This window comes from Elephantulus edwardii, unplaced genomic scaffold (assembly GCF_000299155.1).
Source record: "Elephantulus edwardii isolate Elephantulus edwardi_28Jun2011 unplaced genomic scaffold, EleEdw1.0 scaffold00057, whole genome shotgun sequence".
NCBI classification, from domain to species: domain Eukaryota; kingdom Metazoa; phylum Chordata; class Mammalia; order Macroscelidea; family Macroscelididae; genus Elephantulus; species Elephantulus edwardii.
The window spans coordinates 16,061,953-16,085,353 of record NW_006399807.1 but is presented as its reverse complement, the minus strand read 5'-3'; the positions used below and the strand labels follow the sequence as shown (position 1 = coordinate 16,085,353).

The 23,401-nt window shown below is 39.7% G+C and overlaps 1 protein-coding gene across 1 annotated transcript in view; it reads left to right on the top strand.

Annotated features, from left to right (window-relative positions):
* The first annotated feature begins 21,606 nt into the window (after positions 1 to 21,606).
* The window catches only part of VAMP4 (vesicle-associated membrane protein 4), a 54,422-nt gene continuing 52,627 nt past the window's right edge, over positions 21,607 to 23,401 (top strand). The window contains exon 1 of the mRNA XM_006887426.1: positions 21,607 to 21,697. Within this exon, the coding sequence (XP_006887488.1) occupies positions 21,632 to 21,697 (66 nt within the window). The 5' untranslated portion in view covers positions 21,607 to 21,631. The remainder of the gene's footprint in view (positions 21,698 to 23,401) is intronic.

Here is a 23,401-nt window from a genome sequence, read left to right as displayed (position 1 = left end):
TTCTGGTTCAACAAAGAAGTTATATTGGTAACATTAAAACAAAAACAAAACAAAACGCCACACCCACAACTATTTTCTTGCTGAGAGACAATAAGAAAGGCTTTTCCTAAGAAGATACTCATGATGTCATGCCAAATGTTTTTACTTCACTGCTCTTAATCCATCTCATCTTGGCGTTCTATATTTTGATCTTCAGGAGAGGTATAGCCATGGAAAATAATACATATGGCAAGTCCTGGAAATGTACCCCTGTCCAAACATCTAACACCCATGTTTTAGATACTTTTAACCATAATGTTGTTATTGTTGCTGTATTGTTATGTGCCGTCAAGTCATCTGCAACTCACAGTGATCCTCTGTACAACAGCTCAGAAACCTGCCCTTTCTTGAGCCAGTCTCACTGACTCTGACAAACCTACCCCATTGCCTCAATTTCTCTATCATCTATCTATCTATCTATCTATCTATCTATCTATCTATCTATCTATCTATCTATCTCTTCTTTTCCTGTGCTGTCCCTCCACCCTTCAGAGCATGATATCCTTTCTCCAAGGACCAGTCCCTCCTGGCCACGTGCCCAAAGTATGTGAGACAGAGTTTCAAAATCCTGACCTCCAAGGAGAAACTTGTTTCAACCTCTCCATGACAGACTTATTTGTCTTCTTGGTGGTCCATGGTATATTCAAGGATATTCTCCAGCCCACAACTCAAAGGCATTGATTCATCTTGTATCATCCTTAGTAATTGTCCAGCTCTCTGATGCATAGCAAGTAATTGCAAAGACCATGGCCTGGATTAAGCACACCTTAGTCGCTAGAATGACATCATCGTTTCTTCGTATGCTGGAGAGGTCCCTGATAGCAGATTTTCCTAGTGTGATTAACCTTTTGATTTCCTGACTACTGGTACCAAGAGTGTTGATTGTGATGCTGAGCAAGCTGTAATTGTTAACAACCTCAGTCTCTTCTCCATCTATCATGGTGCTGCCAATTGGCCCAGTGGTGAGAATCTTTGTGATGTTAAGCTTCAAACCATATTGAAGACTATAGTGCTTAAGGTCCTCCTCAGTTTCAGCAAGCATCTGCATAACATAGATTGTTGATGAGTCTTCCTTCAATGCTGATGCCACATTCCTCCTCATAAAGCTCAGCCTTCCAAATTATCTGTTCTGCATATAGATTGAAAAGGTATGGAGACAAGATGCATCCCTGGCACACTCCTTTCCTGATTTTGAACCATGTAGTGTTTCCTTGCTCTATTCTGATTACTTCTTCCTGGTCTGAGTATAGGTTTCATGAGCACAATCAAGTGTTCTGGGATTCCCATTTTTCTCAAGGCTAGCCACAATTTGTTGTGATCCACACAGTCAAATGCATTTATGCAGTCAATGAAACACAGATAGACATTTCTCTGGTACTCTCTGCTTTCTGTCAAGCTCCCTCTGACATTAGCGATAATGTCTCTAGTGCCATGGCCTCTTTTAAACCCAGCTTGTACTTTTGGTAATTCTCTGTCAATGTATTGTTGCATTCATTTTTGGATAATCTTCGGCAGGATTTTGCTAGTGTGTGATATTAGTGACATTGTTTTATAATTTCCACACTCTGTTGAGCCACTTTTTTTTGGAATGGAAATGAATATGGATTTCTTCCAGTCAGTTGGCCAGGTAGTTGTCCTCCAGATTTCTTGGCACAATTTGATGAGCACATGCAGGGTAGCATCTGTTTGCTGAAATAGGTCAATTGGTATTCTATCAATTCCTGGGGCTTTATTTTTGCCAAGTCCTTCAGAGCAGCTTGCACTTCCTCCTTCATCACCATTGCACTAGAGAGTCGAGAAGCCAAAATAAAAGGAAAATATGTGAAAGTGAGCTGAACAGAAGATTTCAAAGGTGCAGCTCAAGAAGACAAAGCAAAGTATTACAATATGATGTGCAGAGAGTTGGAATTGGAGACTAAAAAGGAAAGAACTTGCTTTGCATTTCTCAAGGTGAGAAAACTGAAAAACAAATTTAAACCTTGAGTCACAATATTGAAACGTACTATGTGCTATGTATTGAATGACCCAGGAAGCATCAATAGAAGATGGACTTTGTAGTCACTGTACCAAAAAGAACCAACTGACTGACACTGAAAAATTTCAGGAAGTCCCATATGAGCAGGAATCAATGTTAATGAAGGAGTAAGTTGAAGCTGCATTGAAGGCATTAGCAAAAAATAAGGCCTCAGGAATTGATGTGATACTAACTAACTTGTTTCAGTTAACAGATGCAGCCCTGGATATGGTCACTAGTCTATGCCAGGAAGTTTGGAGGATAGCTGTCTGGCCAATAAATTGGAAAAGGTCTATATTTTCCCCCATTCCCAAGAAAGGTGATCCAACAGAATGTGGAAATTATCCGTATTAGGAGGGATTATTCCTTGAAGATGGACATCATGCTTGGGAAGGCAGGTCAGCAGAAAAGAGGAAGACCCTCCACCAGGAAGACTGACACAGTGAGCTCTAGTGTGTCAGGAGGTGAGAGGATGACACAGGACAGTACAGGGTTCAGACCTGTTATTCACAGGGTCATGATGAGTCATACTTGACAGCACCTAATAACAACAATAACAATATTTTGTTGAAGGTGCCAAAGAAATTCCCATTTGTCATTATAAGCCATTCTGTGGATTCGAGTATACATAATAGGCTTTATGGGACTGTAACCTCAGGAATTTGACGGTATGGATCATAGCAAGGTAGGGTTAACATTGAGAAGAATGGGAATCCCATGGTCTCAAGTGTGTTTGAGATTATAACAATGGTACAGGATAGGGCAGGGTTCAGATCTATTTTTTATAGGGTCATTTTGAGTACTACTTGACCTGAAGGCACCTAACAAAAACAATAACCCCAGGAATACATATATAAAAGGAACTCAAAACTCAAATTCATTGTCAACTAGGAACCAACTGATATATCTAAACCTCCACTTCATTTAAAATGGGAGGAAATTGTCCCAAGTCTCTCCCTCAGAGCCACTGGTGAATTCCCCAGAAGGTTAACAGTCAAATTCTCAACCAAGTGGGAAAGGAGAGGTTTCACACCACATGAAGATTGCCAAGAACAGATCAAACTCAAACTTATTGCCATTGAGTCAGAAGCCACTCACAGCTGTACTTCCAATTGGTTTCTGAGACTGTAATTGCATGGAAGGATATTGCCCATCTTTCTCTGGCAGAAAAGCTGGTAAATTCCATCTGTCAGAGAGGTATGGCTTTTGGATTAGCACAACAACTCCTTAAAGACTAGCCACCAGAGTTGTCCAAAGACAGAAAGCCTTTTCCTAAAGCATAAGCCCTGAAATTTAGACTCTTAGCCTTCTATGAGAGAGTTCTGGTGGCCTAGACTGGTTTTGCTGCCAACCCAAAAGGTGGGAGGTTCTAATCCACTAGCACCTCTGAGAGATAAAGACAAGTAGCCTCCTTCCATGTGATTTACAGCCTCTGAAAACCTGCTGGAAACTCTGTTCCAAGTCAATAGCAAGGAGTTGAGCCTCCTGTGAGAAAAGAAATGTGTTTGTTTAAGCCACTAGAGTTATTTCTGTTGTAGTAATGGTAGACAGCTAAGACAATTAGTAAACACTACTGTAGGGTTGGAGAAGAGTATCCCATGGACTGCCAAAAGAATAAACAAATACATCCTGGAGGAAATACAACCAGGGTGCTCCTACGAGGCAAGAATAGTGAAACATTGTCTCATGTACTTCAGGCATGGTGTCAGGAAGGACCAGTCCTTGGTAAAGACATCATCCTTTCTATAAAGATGGCGCCAAAAGTGAAGAAGGAAGCCTGCGCCCCTCAAAACTAAAGCCAAAGCAAAGACTTTAAAGGTCAAGAAGGCAGTCCTGAAGGACATCCACAGTCTCACACACACACACACACACAAGAAGATCCACACGTCACTCACCTTCTGGCAGCCTAAGACGCTGAGACTCTGAAGGCAGCCCAAATACCCCTGCAAGAGTGTTCCCAAGAGAAGCAAGTTGACCACAAGCCATCATCAAGTTTCCCCTGATCACTGAGTCAGTCATGAAGAAGACAGATGATAAAAGCACACTTGTGGGGAGCTCTGGTGGCCTAGTGGCAAGAAGCTGCAACTACAATCCCAGAGGTGCATGGTTCGAATCCACCAGATGCTCTGCCGGGGAAGGAGGGGCAATCTCCTCCTGTACCAGTCAGATCTGATTTGACGGTACACGCACATAAAAATTAAAAAAAAAAAAAGCACACTTGTGTTCATTGTGGATGTCAGGCCAACAAGCACCAAATCAAACAAACTGTGATGGAGAGAGGAAGGCCTATGTTCGACTTACTCCTGACTATGATGCTTTAGATGTTGCCAACAAAATTGGGATCATCTAAATGAGTCCAGCTGGTTAATTCTAAATACAAATTTTTCTCACAAAAAAAAAAGAAAGAAAAATATATCATGCTGAGAAATGTAGAGGGTCAGAGAAAGAGAGGAAGACTGTCAAGAAAATGGACTGGCACAAAGACACTACCAATGCGCTTGGGAAGAAGACCTTGTCAGAGATTCTAAAGATGGGCCAGAATAGGCTCAGGTTTGTTCATCATAGGGTCGCTATGAGTCATAGGCCACTTGATGGCAGCTAACAACCACAATACTTCTAAGTTTATTCTCACGATCTTTTGGAAAACAGTTGAAGTTCATGATCATATGTTAAAGAAATGAGAGACAGAATGCTACCAAACCCCAAACCTAACAAACTGCCATGGAGTTGATCCTGACTCAGTGATCTTGTAAGGACCAATGGGGCTTCCAAGGCTGTCAGCCCTTTGAAACCAACCCGCCATATTTTTCTCCTGTGGGACAGCTACCAGGATCAAACTCAGTCTTTTGGTTAGCAGGCAAGCACTCTAACATAGGTGCCACAATGGCCCCTTAAAAATGTGGCCCAGGAAAAGGTGAAAAGAAAAATACATTTTTGTAAAGTGGCACTAAAATGGACAAAATAACTTCTTTAAAATGACTCTATATGAGGATAGTTATGAGTGAAATTGAAGCTAGAGGGATGTTCTATACTGTTAATCTCATATTTCCTATTTTCTACCTAGATCTGCCTAACATGAAATAAAGCATTCATTTCATGCTAATATGAATTCAGAATTGCAAAAGATGCTACAAAGTTTTCTGACTTTTTAAAACATGTTAGATGCTTAGTAAACTGAGAAGAACGAAAACAACCAGAGTTAGAAGGAAAACTGATTTATTATTAATGATTTTTTTATTATTATTTAATGATTTTAAAAATAAATGCAAGATTTTCCATAGAATGGGAAGAAATTCTATATAAGATATGGTAAACCATGGAGGATTTAGAAAATTGTTTTCCAGTAAACATTTTTTAAAAAAATTAACATTTAAAAAATCTTTATGAATAAAGGACAGGGGGGAAAATGCCTCTTAAGAAGCATAGAATGTATTTTTTTTTAAAAAAAGAAGCATAGAATATATTTTTTAAAAGTTGTTATCGTTAGGTGCCATTGAGTCAAGCACAACTCATAGTGACCCTATAAACAAAAGATCTGAACCCTGTTCTGTCCTGCAACATCCTCACACTTCTCACAAAAGAGCCCATTGCAGTAGCCACCATGTCTTCTTCAAAAGACACTTAATAGAAGAGCTTTACAGTAATCAAATTACATTGGTTTAATTTCTTCACTTTATTTTTGTAAGTCATAAATTTTCATTACTCATTCCTACCTCCTCCTGTCTTAAATTTCCAAAATAAAGTCAAGCCTATAGGCCGAGCTTTTACTAGCCAGTCCATAATAATAAGTACAGGATGGGGGGAGGAAAGCAAATAAAAAAAATGAAATGGGGAAACTTTGCTTATAAGTTTGTCTACAAGACCAGAGGAAAATTCAGCAAATATTATTTTACTAGATCTAGACTACTCTTTCCCTTTTGCAGCCTGGGAAATGAAACCAGAATTGAAAATGTCAGTGACTACATGTAAAGGTCATTGTAGGAACTTAATGCCTTGGGATGCATGAATTGTTTTCACTTCCTTTATTTTTTCCCCTTTCCCCACCCCCTTCATATCTATCAGTCTCATTACAAACAACAAGAACTCACCAAAGATTGAAACTTCTCTTTCAGTGAGCAGATCAACACATAACATACTATGCCTCCAGGGCTCTTTCTCAAGCAAAAGACTTTTAAGGGTTAAAATAAAATCAATAAATATTTGTTGCTTGCCTACTCATAGCAGAGTACCATGAAGGATAAAAAAGAATCCAGAACACATTCCTTGATTTGTAAGGAAAGGGCTGGATCTTTATAGCTGCTGTGCATCATTTTGCTAAGACACCCTCACTAAGACCCAATTTCTTTACTCTGCCAACTCCATTACTGCTTCCATAACCTTTGCTAAAGACCTTGCTTGCCTTTTTTTACTGAATATTTTGAGGCTGTCTTTATGGGCTTTCCCTATTTTCTCTCATTTCTATTTAAAAATGTCCCTTTATCAATAACGTATTTTCCTCTTGCAACAATGGATTTAAATATAACCAGGATTGTGAGGAGGGCACAGGATTGGGTACTGTTTTATGGTGTTGTACTTGAGTCTCAGAGTTGACTCTAAGAAACTTAACAATAGTTATATCTTCACAAAAACAGACTGCAGATCATTCTCCCACGTAGTTGCTAAGAAGGTTTCAATTACCAACCTTTCGGCTAGGAGTGCACTTAGACATTTGGAAGAAGATATATTTGTAAGGATATATATTCTGTACTTGAGTTAGGATGAGGTATTTTATCTAAATTGGGCTACATGCTTTGTTCTTAAAATAGAAATTTAGTTAATTTTTAAAGCATATTACATGTGGAATCTGTCACCTTTACTGTCCTGATTTGACCTGATCCAGGAGGTTTTAGTTTGTTGAAGGTCAAATACAACTTAAATTTTTTGCTGAAGATGTTACTACTCACTATGGGTGCTGAATGACAGTGAGTGAATTCCTCTATCAGGTCAGCTACTCTGTTAAAGTCTAGGGATATAAAGAAGGTAAACAGAGCTTGCTGTATTTCAGGAACTCACATTTTACACAAGACTAAGATGCTACCCTTGATGTGCTCACCAGGTTGTGCCAAGAAATCTGGAGGACAACTTTGTGGCCAACTGACTAGGAGAAATCCATATTTATTCCCATTCCCCAAAAAAGTGATGCGAGTGTGGAAACTTTCAAACAATATCATTAACATCACATGCAAGCAAGATCCTGCTGAAAATTATAAAAAAAACCTTCTTGAACAGTACATCGACAGAGAAGGGCCAGATGTACAAGCTAGGTTTTGAAGACGCTGTGGCACTAGGAATATTATAGCCAATGTCAGACAGATCTTAGCTGAATGCAGAGAGTAGCAGAGGAATGCCTATCTGTGCTTCATTAAAGGCATTTGACTGTGTGGATCAAAGCAGACTGTGGATAACTTTGAGAAAAATGGGAATTCCAGAACACTTGATTGTGCTCATGTGAAACCTATACTTAGACCAGGAAGCAGTCATCAGAACATAGGAAGGAACCACTGCATGATTCAAAATCAAGAAAGGTATGAGTCAGGGATGCATCCTACCCATACCTTCTCAATCTACATGCAGAACAGATCATCGGGGAGGCTGGACTTTATGAAGAGGAATGTGACTGCAGTCTTCAATATGGATTGAAGCTCAACATCAAGAAAACAAAAATTGTCACCACTGGGCCAATTGACAATAATGAAAAGATAGAGTGTTAACAGCCTCAGCTTGTGTGGCTCCACAATCAACACTCTTGGTAACAGCAGCCAGGAAATTAAAAGACTAATTGCATTGGGAAAATCACTGTAAGGGACCTCTCTAGAGTACTGAAGAGCAACATCAGTCTGGAAACCAAAGTACCTAGATCCAGTCCTCGGTCTTTGGAAGTAATCACTTGCTATGCATCAGAGAGCTAACAATGACTAAGGATGAAAGGAGAAGAATTGATGCTGTTGAGTTGTGGTGCTGGAGAAGAGTATTGAACATACCATGGACTGCTAAGAGAATAAACAGGTCAGTCCTGGAAAGGGTGAAACCAGGCTGCTTCTTGAAGGCAAGGATTGCGAAGCTCCATTGCACATACTTTGGGCATAATGCCAGGAGAGACCATCCTTGGAGAAAGACATGCTTGGAAAGATGGAGGGGTAGTATAAAAGAGGAAGACCCTGGGTGAGATGGATTGACTCAGGTAATGGATGTAGGTGTGTCAGAGACAATGAAATTGGCTCAAATAGAGCAGGGTTCAGAGCTCTTGTATATAGTTAGCTAGAGTCACAAGTGACTGGACAGCACATGAAAACAACAATTAGCAACTAGTAAAAACTGAGCCAAGTAAAATACTTAAACCCATTATAACATACCATTAATTAATTAAACAAAGTACAATATGCCTCTGGAAACTCTATGAACTTTGATTAATGTCAATAGTTATAGAAAGGCCTCAGGCTTTTGTTCATATGGTCGCTATAAGTCATGCTCGACTCGAAGGCAATCAACAACAGTAACAAGTACAAATGGAAATTTTTCTATGTAAAGTAAGTTAAGGTGAACAAACAAAAATCACTGTAGAACATGTCTGTACATCAATGTTCATACTATCATTATTTCACAATAACAAAAGGTAGGAATGATCCAAATGCCTATCAATAAATAAGTACACAGTGAAAGAAACCTGTGAGATCTGGAACTCCATTAGACTGCCTTATTTTTAAGTATTTCAGGTTTTTTACCCTTAACAATCTTGCCACTTTTCTATCACTCTATTGATGGAAAACATTTAGATATTGTTTCTGACATGTTTCTGCTTTGTTGTTATGTGCTGTTAACTCACCTGTGACTCATAGCAACCCTATGTACAACAGCTCTGACCCATCTCTATCCTGCGCCAACCTTATTGTCTCTGATACGCCTACCCCTATGACCCAAGTCACTGAGTCAGTCCATCTCATCGAGGGTCTTCTCTCATTTGCTGTCCCTCCACCCTCCCAAGCAAAATGTCCCTCCTTAAGGACTGGTCCCTCCTTACAACATGCCCAAAGTATGTCAGACAGAGCTTAAGAATCCTTGCCTCCAGGAGCAGCCTGGTTTCACCCTCTCCAAGATGAACCTGTTTGTTCTCTTACCAGTCCGTGATATATTCAACACTCTTCTCCAGGACCACAGATCAAAAGCATCAAGTCTTCTTCTATCATCCCTAGTCATTGTCCAGCTTTCTGATGCATAACATGTAACTGCAAAGATCATGGCCTGTACCAAGCACACCTTAGTCTCCAAACTGACATTGTTGCTCTCCAGTACTCTGGAGATGCCCCTGACATCAGACTTTCCCAGTGCAATTCACATTTTCATTTCCTGGTTGCTGGTACCAAGAGTGTTGATTGTGAAGCCAAGCAAACCAAAGCTGTTAACAATCTCAATCATGATGCTGCCAATTGGACCAGTGGTAAGAACTTTTGGATTTTTTTGATGTTGAGCTTCAAACCATACTGAAGGCTGCAGTCCTTGACCTTCTGCAGCAAGTGCTTCAGGTCCGCCTCGGTTTCAGCAAGCAGGGTTGTGTTATCTGCATAACGCAAGTTGTTCATGACTCTTCCTCCAATCCTGATGCCACATTCCTCATCAATGAGCCCAGCCTCCTGGATGATCTGTTCCATATATAGATGGAAAAGGTACTGAAATAGTACATATCCCTGGCGTACACCCTTCCCAAATTTAAACCATGCAGTGTTTACTTGCTCTTTTCTGATAACTGCCTCCTCGTCAAAGTACAGATTTCACATAAGCACAGTCAAGTGTTCTGGGATTCCCATTTTTCTCAGAGTTAGTTACAGTTTGTTGTGATCCACACAATTAAATGCATTTGCATAGTCAATGAAACACAGACAGACATTCTTCTGGTACTCTCTGTTTTTAGCCAAGATCCCTCTATCATTAGCTATAATACCGTTAGTGGTTTTGCTTTACACAGGTTTTACTATAGAAATAAAATAGTTGTTATAGATGGAATTCTGCCCATAGAATCCTTAAGCATTGCAACGTGTGGCTTGAATTTATTCTTCAGTTCTTTCCATTTAAGAAATGTTAAGCGAGTTCAGCCCTTCTGATTTTCTGACTCAAGAGTCATTGTACTCAAAAGAATAGGCAGACACAGAAGAATTTCAAGAAAAAACATATGATCAAGAGGCAATGATGATGAAGGGAAAAGTGCAGGCTGCTCTGAAGGACTTGGCAAAAAATAAAGCCCAGGAATTGATGAAATACCAACTGACATATTTCAGCAAACATATGCTGCCCTGCATGTGCTCACCAAGTTGTGTTAAGAAATCTGAGGACAACTACTTGGTCAACTGACTGGAAGAGATCCATATTTATTCCCATTAAAAAAAAAAAAGACCCAACAGAGTGTGGAAATTATTGAACAATATCACTAATATCACACACTAGCGAAATCCTGCTGAAGATTATCCAGAAAAGACTTGAACAGCATATTGACAGAGAACTACCAGAAATAAAAGCTGGGTTTAGAAGAGGTCATGGCACTAGGGACATTATTGCCAATGTCAGATCTTGGCAGAGAGGAAAGAATACCAGGAGAATATATATCTGTGTTTCATTGACTATACAAAGTCATTTGTGTGGATCACAACAAACTGTGCTAACTTTGAGGAAAATGGATATCTCAGAACACCTGATCATGCCTATATGAAACCTATATTTGGGCCAGGAAGCAGTCCTCAGAACAGAGCAAGGAAATACTGCATGGTTCAAAATCAGGAAAGGATTGTGTCAGGGATGCATACTTTTTAAATCTGTATACAGGAAAGCTCATTGGGAAGCAGGATGTTTTAGGCGTGTGCAATCAGGATTGGAGGAAAACTCATAAACAATCTACGCTATGCAGATAACACAACCTTGCTAGCTGAAACTGAGCAAGACCTGAAGCACTTACTGCAAAAGGTCAAGGACTGTAGTCTTCAATATGGATTGAAGCTCAACATCAAAAGACAAAGATACGTACCACTGGGCCAACTGGCAGCTCCATAATAGATGGAGAAGAGATTGAGGTTGTTAGCCATTACAACTTGCTAGGATACACAATCAACACTTTTAACACCAGCAGTCAGGAAATCAAAAGACAAATTGCATTGGGAAAATCTGCTGTCATGGGCCTCTCCAGAGTGCTGAAGAGTTATGATGTTAGTCTAGATACAAAGGTGCACCTAATCCAAGCAATGGTCTTTTCAATTGCTTTTTATGCTTGAGAGAGTTGGACAATGACTAAGGATGAGAGAAGAATAGATAGATGCCTTTGAGTTGTGGTGCTAGAGAAGAGTCTTGAACATATCATGGATTGCCAAGAAAACAAATAGGTTTGTCTTGGAGAGAGTGAAACCAAGTCTCTCCTTGGAAGAAAGGATTTTGAAGCTCTGCCTTGCTTACTTTGGGCACATGGCCAGGAGAGATTGGTTCTTGGAGAAGGACATGATGCTCAGAAGTGTGGAAGGACAGCTCAGGAGAGCGAGACCCCGGATGAGATGGACAGATACAGTAACTGGGGCGATGGGTGTTGGTGTGTCAGAATTATTGAGACTGGCTTAGGACAGGGAAGGGTTCAGATCTGCTGTAAATAGGGTCACTATACATTGCAGGCAACTAAAAAACACATAAAAACAATAACATACTATGACGATTTGGAAGCAAAAGTGGCATCAATTTCCTAAACTACATGCCTCTGGAAACTCTGTGAACTTTGATAAATGTCTATAGTTGTAGAGGGGATTCAGGCCTTTTGTTCATAGGGTCGCTATGAGTCGTGCTTGACTAAAAGTCAATCAACAATGATAGAATTGCGTCATCTGAAAAATGTGTCAACGTGGCTAGGCCATTATTCTCTGTATTCTCGAATGATCTTCCATCTTGTGATCTAATTCTCCTATATGTTGTATATCTTAACGTCTAAGGGAACTCTGCTGGCCTAATGGCAAGAAGCTGCACTGCAATACTGAAAGCACACAGTTTGAGGCCACCAGATGCTCTGCAGGCAAAGGATGGGCAATATTCTTCAGTGCCTCTGAAAACCTGCCAGAGTGTCAGCTGTGGGTTGTTTCTGACTCTACACAACAAGGGAATTCTGTTGGCTTAGTGATAAGAAGCTGGACTGCAGTGTCAAAGTGCATGGTTCAAGTCCACCAGCAGCTCTGCAGGAAAAGGATGGGCTGTCTGACTTATTGCCTCTGAAAACCTGCTAGAAGGTCAGCTTTGAGTTGGTTCTGACTTGACAGCATAAAACAACAACAACAATCTATGCATAACAGAAATAAATCTTGCCTGATCCTTTGCCATCCTCACAATTTCTTATTGTTCCAGTTACTGTATTAGTCGATCTTTTTGAAGGTTGTCTTCTTTTTCATTGAACCTCTACTTTTATAGGAATAGTATTTCTCCTCAGCCACTGGTCCCTCCTGATAACACGTCCAAATTATGTTAGACAAAGTCTCACTCTCCTTGTTTCTAAAAATCCTTCTGGCTGTACTTCTCCTAAGACACATTTGCACGTTCTTTTGGCAGTTCACAACACACAGTAAACTTAAAATTCTTCTACAACATTAAAGATCAGAAGTATCAACTCTTCTTTGACTTTCCTTACTCACTGCCCAACTCTAACACGCATAAGGAGCAACTGAAAGTATCATAAAGGGAAAGGTGAATTGCAGCTCTACTGCTAAGTGCCCTTCTCTTTGGTCACTGACAGAGGAACAGTGACTTTCTACTGCTGATTTACATTTTGGTTGATGTTGAACTTTAGTTTACCATATGCTTATATTTAACTGTATTTCTTTTTGTGCTTATATTTGAATTGTATTTCTTTTTCTGCTTCATGGGAAAACAGAACAGCAGCAAATTATGAAAAGCTGGAAAGTAGTCCTGTCTCAGGGCCCCTTCAATAAAGTTGAATTTATTTATTTACAAAAGCTGCTAAGTAGATAAGTTAGTGATTATTCTCACACACTTGAGAAAAAGGAATCCTAGTAAGGCATGGACAACTTGATTTATATAGTAAAATTGGAAGACCAAGATCTGAATAGCTGATGTTCAATAAGAAGGAAACAGGAGATAAAGAAACTCTAGTTGGCAAAGACCAGGACCTATTTCTATCTCTAAAGTCCAGCGCTGTTTATACTCTTGAATGATACGTCGTATAGTTGATCCACTTTAACTGTAAAATCCTATTTTCTAAGAATAAACTTTCACAGATTTTGAGGACAGGCACAGGGACTTCACTCAGGTGAACGTAGTGTGGGGCTTGCTTTACATACTCTCCCACAAATAAACACTAACATGACTGACAAGACTAAACAACAAAAAAAAAAGAATGAAAAGCAAACTAAGAAACCAATACTATTAATATAATAAACAAGGGCTCAAAAGTGACGTAAAATTGCCTTATGTCGAAAGAGGAAGGCTTAGTGGTAAGGAGCTACGTTGACAATCCAAAGTCATGCAGTTCAAATCCAGCTTCCCTGTGGGAGAAAGAAGGAATATCTCTTCCTTGCAATTTACTGACTCTGAAAACCTGCTGGAGGGTTCAGCTATGAGTCAGTTCCAACTCTATGGTACATAACATTAGTAAATTTAAAGAGTATATGGGCTGTGAGATTAGAAGTGGCTAAACTTATAACTGCTGTGGCACCAAAGCAAGAAAGTCCCCCCAGACAAGCAGATACTGCGATAAGAAAATCAATTAATCCAGTAAAAAGAAAAGAACATGTTGGCTCTGGAATCTGGGGTGTCTCATCATCATATCCAGGGAAAGAAACTATAAGCTTCCATCTTACCCACGTCGGCATGGATCCCAAGCAACAGCCTCACAATGTGTGTGTCTCATAACAAGCTTTCAGAAGCATCCACAGACAATTCTATGACTCACTGTTTCTCAACAACCAATTAACTTGGAATCTTTACATAAATCTTTACATAGTGCCTCAGCATCAGCAATTTTTAAAGGTCTCCAGGATTATTCAAGCTCTGTTAAAAATCATTGCCCAAGGCCAATGCATCTTTCAATTAGCTGGGAATTTTTAAGTTATAACATTTACTAACCAAAAGAATAGCTGGTAAGAGAGTGTCTATTTTTTTTCTTTAGTGTTCCAGAGAGACTTTCATCTTTTTGTTCTCTAGTCTTTGTTTATAGATACTCACTCTTATTTGTATCAAGTTTCCTGACACAGCATTTCAAACATTTAAAACATTGTATCAAAAAAGACCCAAAGATACTAAATAAAAAAAGATGAGTAACTAGTAAATAAGTGACAGAGGGGGAAAACCAGTAAAACAATTCAACCAGACATGTGTGAGAGGAAGGGATAAATTAAACAAATAAGCCCCAACAAAATACAGAGCTGTATTACTATGCTCAACTAGGTAACTCCTTTGAGTTCTGGTGGCCTAGTGGGTGAGGAGTTGTGCTGTCAATCTAAACACAGATAGGTTTGAATCCACCAACTTCTCTAAGGGAGAAACATACGTAACCTCCTGTCACATATTTAGTCTCTCAAACCCCGCTGGAAGGTCAGCTGTGAATTGGTTCTGACTTGATGGTACAGAAGAACAACATTGCTTAATTATTGCAGACTTCGAGGTTTAAATAGGATATACACTATGCAAATTTGAAAAACCGAAGTTTTTCAAATAACTGAAATAGGCATAACCGAAATAGGGGAACCCTAGGCCTAAGTTAAAAGTCAAGTCATACTGCTCTCTGAACTAGAAATGTCTACTTTGTTGAAAAGGCAACTCAGTCTCTTGTCAAAGTTTAATGGCTAGTAAGTCAGAGTCAGAATTCCTAATTCAAGTAAAGAACTTTTGTTAAAAATTCCCATTTAGAATGTTTGCTTGTTGTTGTTAGGTACTGTCAAGTACAACCCATAGCAACCCTACAAACAAGAGATCTGAAACCTGTCCTATTCTGTGCCATCCGCTTAATCTCCGACATTTGAATCCATTGCTGCAGTCACTGTGTCAATCCACTTGGTTGATGGTCTTTCTTTCCTTCACTGTCCTCCCACCTTTCCAAGCAAGATGTCCTTCTCCAGGGAATAGCCTCTCACATACTTTTGGACACGTTTGCTTAGCTTGGTCTAAAAGAATGACTATCTCAAGTCTGCTGTCTTCTCCTCACCTCCTGGGGTAAGAAAAAGGATTGGAATGAACAATGCTAAGTTTTTTGTTATTTGCTGTCCAATTGGAATCGACTCATAACTGACTCTCCAGCAGGTTTTCCCAGGCTCTAAATTCCAGGGAAGGAGACTGTCCATCATTCTCTGGAAGAGCACCTGGAGGATTGGAACATTTTTGGGTTGGCAACTCCTTACCACTGAGAGAAACTGCAACAAGCAACAAATATAAGTTCAGAATGAAGCAAACACCAATGAACTAAGCCCTTGTCTTAATTTTCTTACTCCCCATACCTAGGCCTCACTTTCAATCACTGGCCATAGTGGTAAGGAATTGGACTGCCAATCTAAAAGCAAGCAGTTAAAATATACCAGCTGCTCCATGGGAGACTCTATTACTATGTTCTTCTGCTCAATTTTCACTGACTCTGCAAAACTGTATAAAAGATAGAGACTCAGCTTGTTACCTTAAGATGAAGGATAGACAATAGATTGAAAATTGGTTCCTGGCTAATGCTTTAACAGATCTCAAGGATTGAAGTTGTCAATGATTTCATCTTAGTTTGGTCTACAATCAACACACTTGGCAACAGCACTCAGAAAATCAAGATGAGCTTTACTGGGAAAATCTGTAGAGAATGATTTCGCCATAGCACTAAAGAGCAATGTCAATCTAAAGACTAAGGTGCACCTGATCCAAGTCACTGTCTTTTCAATTACTTCCTATGTATCTGAAAGTTGGAAAATGACTAAAGATGACAGAAAAAGAGTCAATGTCTTTACATAGTGATGTTGGAAAAAAGTATTGAATATACCATGGACTGCCAGAACAGATTTGTCCTGGAGAAAGGGAAACCAGGGTGCTCCTTGGAGGCAAAGACAGTGAAACGCTGTCCCAAAACCTCTGGGCACCTTTTCAGGAGGGGCCAGTCTTCAGAGAAAGATATCATGCTTGGAAAGGTGAAGGGTCAGTGCAAGAGGAAGACCCTTAAGGAGATGGATTGACACAATGACTATAACAATGAGGTCAAGTTGTCTGAGTTGGTGAGGTTGGCTCAGGATAGGGAAAGGTTCAGAGTCATTGTTCTAGGTCATATAACAAGAAAATGTAAAAAAATTCAGAATGTAAAAGGCTTACTGATTTTAAGAGAGTAAGTTTGTAGTTTAACCCTTTATAAATTTTGCTACACTTCTTCCTCCATGACCACCTGATAAAAAAATTGCTCTTTCTGCAATTTAGAACACGTGGCAGTATTCTACTTAAATGCTGGTATGTCTTTCCATTTTACGAAATTATTTTAATTCCAGTGGAGAAGTCTGGTGTTAGTACTGACGTATGAAGCAGGGGGTGGGTGGGTAGGAATGAACAGAATGGTAGAATGCCAGATACAGGTGATTTCCCACCTGAAACATGAAGGTTCCAGTTTCTGTTCAGATCATTTTAATTTACAACTAGGCGATCCAAGGAAAAGAACACTAAACCTGCTGTGTGAGCTCGCCAGTCTCCTCTCTGAATCACAGATTCCTTTTATCTAAAATGACGAGTCCAGATTGCTAATCGCCAACATTTCTCTCCAAGTCTAACACTGATTCTCTAAACAGTATTTACTTTCTTCACGAACGACCCTACACAACCCAGAGCTTTGGACTGCGAGCCATCCTCCTCGGCTTCCCTTTCCGGAGGCGAAGACACGACTCCCCGCTCTGTAAAGCGCCTCATCAAGCCTAGGGGGGTGAGCAACCTCCTGACGCCTCACCTTCCTGACCTCTCAAGAGCTCCCCACACCGCCCCTGTCAGCTCTCCGTGCACGCCCGATCCTGGCTTGCCTTGACGGCAGTTGTTTTTCCTTCCTCAAGAACCATAGGAGCAGTTGTTCTTCTTTCCTCTAAGTACAATATAGTCTAAGAATCCCTACTCGGCACTGTGCATCGTCTTTCCTGAAACAGAGTAAAGCCTAATCGACTTTTCGGCCATCTTCACGTCCTGGGCCCGCCCCATGCTCCCGGCCAGGCAGTGGAGCGCCGATCGGCTCGATGAGCCGGGGTCGCAGCTGCGGCGCCGCGGCAGACACTGGGTCTGCGCCCACTGTCCTCCTCCTCCCTGCCTTCCTCCCTGCCTCCGGTTCCTTCCCCCGCCCGCCCAGCTCTGCCCGCTCCGGAAAGCGGCCCAGAGCTGCCCGGGAGTCACAGGTACGGGCGCCGGCCTGATCCCTACAGGAGGGGCTTATGTTACGAGAAAGGAAGAGGAGACGCCTCTGCCCCGCCTCCCCCCAACGTCCGGTCGGGCCGTGCAGTCGGCCTGGAGGGTGGGGGCAGCTTGGGAACCCCGGGTTGGTGAAGGCTGAGGACGGGGTGGAGGAGGGGGTTTGAAGAATCGCTGCAGCCAGAACCTGGAGGAAGGTGGACAAGGACAGGAGTGTGCGGATGGGGTGAGGAGCTGTTGAGTAGGGAGAACTAAAATTGAGATGCGCTGGGGAGATGGGAAGAGAGCAGTTGATCGGATGAGGAAGATCTGGAAAGAGTTGGAGGCAGTCAGGAATGTTAGTGATGATCATGGAGCAGTTAGGACCAGAGTTAGGAGCAGGTATCCAAGGACATGGCCTACTGTGATAGCTGGGGTTAAGGGGGTGAATGGAGAGACTTGGCAAGGGAATGAATCTATTTCATTATTTAAGAGCTCGGGAGAAAGAGCGTCAGGCCTGCTGCGTTTTCACTGACTTAAAGGGAAGGATGAATCACTACACTTTGACAGGTTTTGTGACTAACATTTCCAGACTGTGTCCTTCCAAGTCACTTTATTTTCGTGAAACTGCACTCACCAATGAGATGAGAGATGAAGGAAGAGGATGCAGAGAAAAGGAAAACCTCTGCCGGGATTCAAGCTTTTTGTGAAATTAAATAGCTAGGGCTTTGGGGGGGAAAAAGAAGTCAGCGTTTATTAAACAACAGCTTAGAAGTTTTGTTGACTGTAAAAGTATTGACTACAGAAACCACTAAGAACATGCTTTTTTTTTTAAAACAATGCATATGTAAAGTTAGTTTGGTGCATGCTAAGCAGCAGACTGTGATAAGACACTTTAGTGAATTGAGTTATGGTTGTCTATCCTAAGTGTTGAAATGGGTAATGAAGCCTCTCTTCTTTACATGTATAAGTCCTTTTTTACATAAATAACCCATCTGTTCTGCAGTTTGATCTTCTAGGACAGCAGAACTGCCTTATAAGGTTCCCAGGACTATAAGTATTAAGGAAGTAAACTGCCACATCTTATTCCCAAAGAACAGCTGATGGGTTCAGTTTCTTGGTTAGTAGCCAAGCACTTTAAGCGTTGTGCCATCAGGGCTCCTCTTTAATTTTATAAATACCTAATTCACATCTGTTGTTTTGCCAGTGAAATCTTGTGCAAATATGATTTCTGCACGTGGCCCATTGCTACTCATTTGGTTGGTCTGGGATATCAGTGTAGCTAATGAATCTGCCTCCTGCTTTGCTAATAACTTCATTAGACATTTATGTCATGCCTTCATAAACTTTAAATTTGGGTTACTGTTGTTTCTCATTGAGTCAGATCATAGATGATCCTCCAGAAGGTATTCAGAGGCAGTAAATCACATGGGAATATGTTGCCTATGTTTCTTCTGCAGAGCAGTTGGTAGATTTGAACCATGTACCTCTGGATTGGTAGCACCACACCTTACCACCAAGCCACCAGTATTACTGGACCTGAAAGTAGGATTTGCTGCTCACCATTAAGCTTGTGGCTTAACTCTGTATTTCATAAAGATGTCGTATAGTTCTGCTTGTTGTTTGCTTTGTCATGTTGATGCAGCAGACCCTTTTTTAGGATTTAAAGTGTGTGTGTGTGTGTGTGTGTTTGTGAGTATTTATATATTTTGTGTATAACATGCCTCCAGAAACTCTATGAACTCTGATAAATGGTCAGTGGTTGTAGAGGGGCTTCAGGCCTTTTGTTCATGGAGTCGCTATGAGTCGTGCTCAACTCAAATGCTATTACCAGCAACAGCAACATACACAACTATATTACATGTTTGAAACAACTCAAATTCTTCCATTTCCTTTGTCCTCATTCCATATATGGTATTCTATAACATTTCTCCTTGAATGAATCGTTCTAAAATCAAAGTATGATGCATAAAATGGCCAGGTGTACTGACAGAAATACTGTAGAATGAAGAGATCTAACAAAGGTGGTTGGTGTTTCAAGTGTTTTCATTTCTGGTTTGGAAAAAAGATATTGTCTAGGTCAATTTATTTTGACAGGAAACTGATTGAAATATTATTTTGGTTTGATTTATGAAACTGGATCCTAATGACATTTAAAGATCTTCGAGGTGTTTCCGTTGCAGTGGAGCTTTGGGGTCTGCCACCTGCCACTGAAAAACTAAAGTTAGAGATGGTTCAGAGTAAAACAAAGCAGGAAGTTTATTATATTCCAATATATAAGAGATAGAATTCATATTCTAGCTTCTCAAATTTATCTCCCTTTCTTGGAGATGGAAGGATAGGATATTTTACAGTATTTTCTCTACCGGTGATAGTGGTCATGTCCCAGACTAGTTAATTTCATTTTTTCCAATATTCTGGAGGTAGCTGGTGCCATCCACATGTCATGGCTTAAGGAGAGACTTAAGTTTTGGCCATAAGTCTCTCTGTTACTCTCTAATTGACTTCAAATCAGATCTCAACTCATAGCAGACTGCACTGTGTGAATCATAGGAGAGGAAACTGCCCATCTTTCTCCTGCAGAGCCATTGGTGGATTCAGACCTTTAGAAAGGAGTCACCTTTGGCTTAGCACAACCCTCTATAGCCTACAGCATCAGGGCCATAAATAGCAAGAATAAACTGGGAAAGGACATAGTCATAAATTGTTAGGGGCAGGCAGAAAAGTTTAACAAAAATCTTTCAAGAGAAGCTTAAAGGCATTTTAGTTTAAAAAGAAAGATCACTAGTACTGAACTAAGAGAAACTCCTTTTTTTCTCTTTAAGGCATTGTAAAATCTTAAGGTACAGGGAAAAGGTCAGTCTTGTGCTAGCATATCTATTAGTTGCAGAAGAAAGTCCTTTTGCCTAAGGTATTATAAGATGTCAGTTTTTTATTGCTGTATTGTCTATTGTATTTCTTATGGAGGCATTTTGAGGGTGGCTGGATTATTCTAGGGAAGGATGGTTTTCTAAAAGCATTTTGTAATTTGATGGACAATGAATTGAGTAAACATTGAAATAGATAATTCATAGCCATTCATTGGTTTAGTCTTGTGTGTCTGCTATTTAAAATGTTAGTGACTAACACTATTACTGACTGTATCAAGCCGTAATTTTCTTTTCATTTTCAGTATTTATTTCAAGCAGAAGGACTAAAAGAAAAGTCATAGATTGAAGCAGTAGGATTAAAAGTAAGGAATGAGAACTGTGCCTGGCACATAATAAAACATTGAATACAGTTCATTACCATACTAGTTTATCTTCCAATTTGAGACTCTGAAAACCTTGTAGTATAGTATAGCTTTTTGTCAAGTAAAATTTTATTTGGGTATGCAGCACTCTTCAGAGTTACAATGCATATTGGTCTCTATAAGGCTATGAGAAGTTTTATAGCAAGGAAAACTGTTTAACTAATAATTGCAAAATTTAGCCCTTGTGCTATGTCTTAGAATTGAATACAATAGTTTGCAGAATGCTATTTTTGCATGTGTTATCTGATCTGCCCATCTCACCTCTGCATAGAAGCACCATTTTACAGATGAGGAAATGCAGTCATTGTTTAAGCAACTGAAAGCTTTGTGTTAAAATTACTCTTAAAATCTTAAGAGTCATCATGTTTTGCTTTGGAGAACTTCCTCCTTTTTGTTTCTTTCCTAGGACTGTCCTTTAATTTTGTAAAAAAAAAGAGAGAGAAAGAAAAGAACCCCATAAAAACACTTTGGGTCACTCATTACTTCTACTTATGTTCTTGAGGATTTAGCTTATGATTTTAGTTGTGTCTTAAATGTTCAGGCCTAGCATGGAGGCTAGGGTCACTGGAGCAAAACAAGTGAGAGGGCAGTATTCAAAGTTAGGAATGTGAGGGGGCATCGTATTAAGGCTGGTTGTTGTTATTGTGTGCTGTTGAGTGGGAACCACCCATAGCCAACGCTCCTCCAAGTTTTCAGAGTCGGTAAATTTCATGGAAAAAGATTTCCCACTCTTTTCCCGCAGAGCAAATGGTGAATTCAAATTGTGTGCCTTTGGAATTACAATGCACTTTGGCATGTACCCAGATGTCTCAAATCTGATTAATTTATTTTTTTTCCTCTTTAAGGTGGTGTATTCTTATCTACTGGAAAGTAGAAAAGTACTTTGTGAGTGAAAAAATATGCCTCCCAAGTTCAAACGCCATTTAAATGACGATGATGTAACGGGTTCTGTAAAAAGCGAAAGGGTAAGTTCAGATCCTAGGCTTCAAAAAAGAGAGATTTAACATGTTTTCATTTCTACTATCAAGAATATTTTTAGAAAAATCTAAACTGTATTGCCATATTCTAATCTTACTTGTTTTCTTCACAGTAAACACATTAAGATTACTTAGCAGGAACTCTGATGAAGTATAATACATAGTATTCTCAGAATTTTTCCCATTTTAGAAATGTGATTAAGTGTAATCTCATGTTTTGGGGTACCTTAAGTAACTAGAGCGTAAACCCATTGTCCTTGAGTGAGTTCTAAAGCAGAGTAGTTCTTTACGACAGAGTAGAATTGCTCTATAGGGTTTCTAAAGTGTAAATCTTTATGAGTAGACTGTCTCATCTTTCTTCCTCAGAGTGCCTGGTGGGTTCGAACTACCAACTTGTTGATTTAACATTTGAGCCTTTAACCACTGTACCACAGGGCTGTAGGACTTCAGTAGCTCAATGAAATCAAGCACGTTAATATTTATCAGTCATATATATGATTATTTTAAATGTATAAATAAATGGGCTTTTTTTTTAATTAAATAGGCATTTGTTAATTTGGGTCAGAATAAGTTTTGGTAACAAAGTTAACAGAACTTTTTAGTTTTCAGAACCCCTTAGATATTGGAATTTCATGTAATAAATCTGGACCAGTAATTGCCTCAGAGTCTAAAGTGATTCCTTATAACTAAGCTTCCAGGCATCAGGATAAGATGAAGACTGAGCAACATTCTTCGTTATATAGATGACACAACCTTACTTGCCACAAACGAAGAAAATTTGAAATGCTTGCTGCATAAAATAAAGATTCTAGACTTCAATATGGATTACATCTTAACCTCAAGAAAACAAAAATCCTCACCACTGAGCTTACAGGCAGCATTATGATGATGGAGAGAAGACTGAAGTTTTTAACTGTTTTATCTTGCTTGGATTCACAATCAATACTCTTGGTATCAGCAGTCAAGAAATCAAAAGATTGGATAAATCTGTTACAGACCTCTCTATGGTATTAAGAAGTAATGATGTCAGTTTAACATGCATCTCATTCAAGACATGATCTTATCCATCTAAAAGCTGGACAATGACTAAGGGTGATAGAAGAAGTGATGTCGTTGAGTTGTAGTATTGGGGAATAGTATTGAATATTCTGGACTGCCAAGAAAACAAACAATTATTAATTGGAAAAAGTACAGCCAGAATGCTCTTTGGAGGCAAGAATGGTGAAGCTTCACTTCATATACTTTGGGCATGTTGTTAGGAGGGACCAATCTTTGGCGAAGGATTTCATACTTGGAAAGGTGAAAGGGCCGTGAAAGAGAGGAAGCCTCTCAAGAAGATGGATTGACGCTAAGTCTGTAACAATGGGCTGAAGTGTATCAGAGATAATGTGGATGGCACAGGATAGGGTAAGGTTCAGATCCATTGTTAATGGGGTTGTTGTGAGCCCTAGTCAACTCAACAGCACTTAACAACAATAAGAATTTATTGTAAATACAAGATATTTGACACCAACACTTAAAAGTTGACTATATATTTAGATAAGAGACCTTCTTTTTGGATATTTTATCAGATTATGACACTTGGTAAACAACTGGTTCTAGTAATCTATATATACATTACTTTAAAATTTTGAAGAGTCTTTTAAAATTTCCCCTTATATAATATTTTTTTTTTTTTTATTGCCTTTTTAA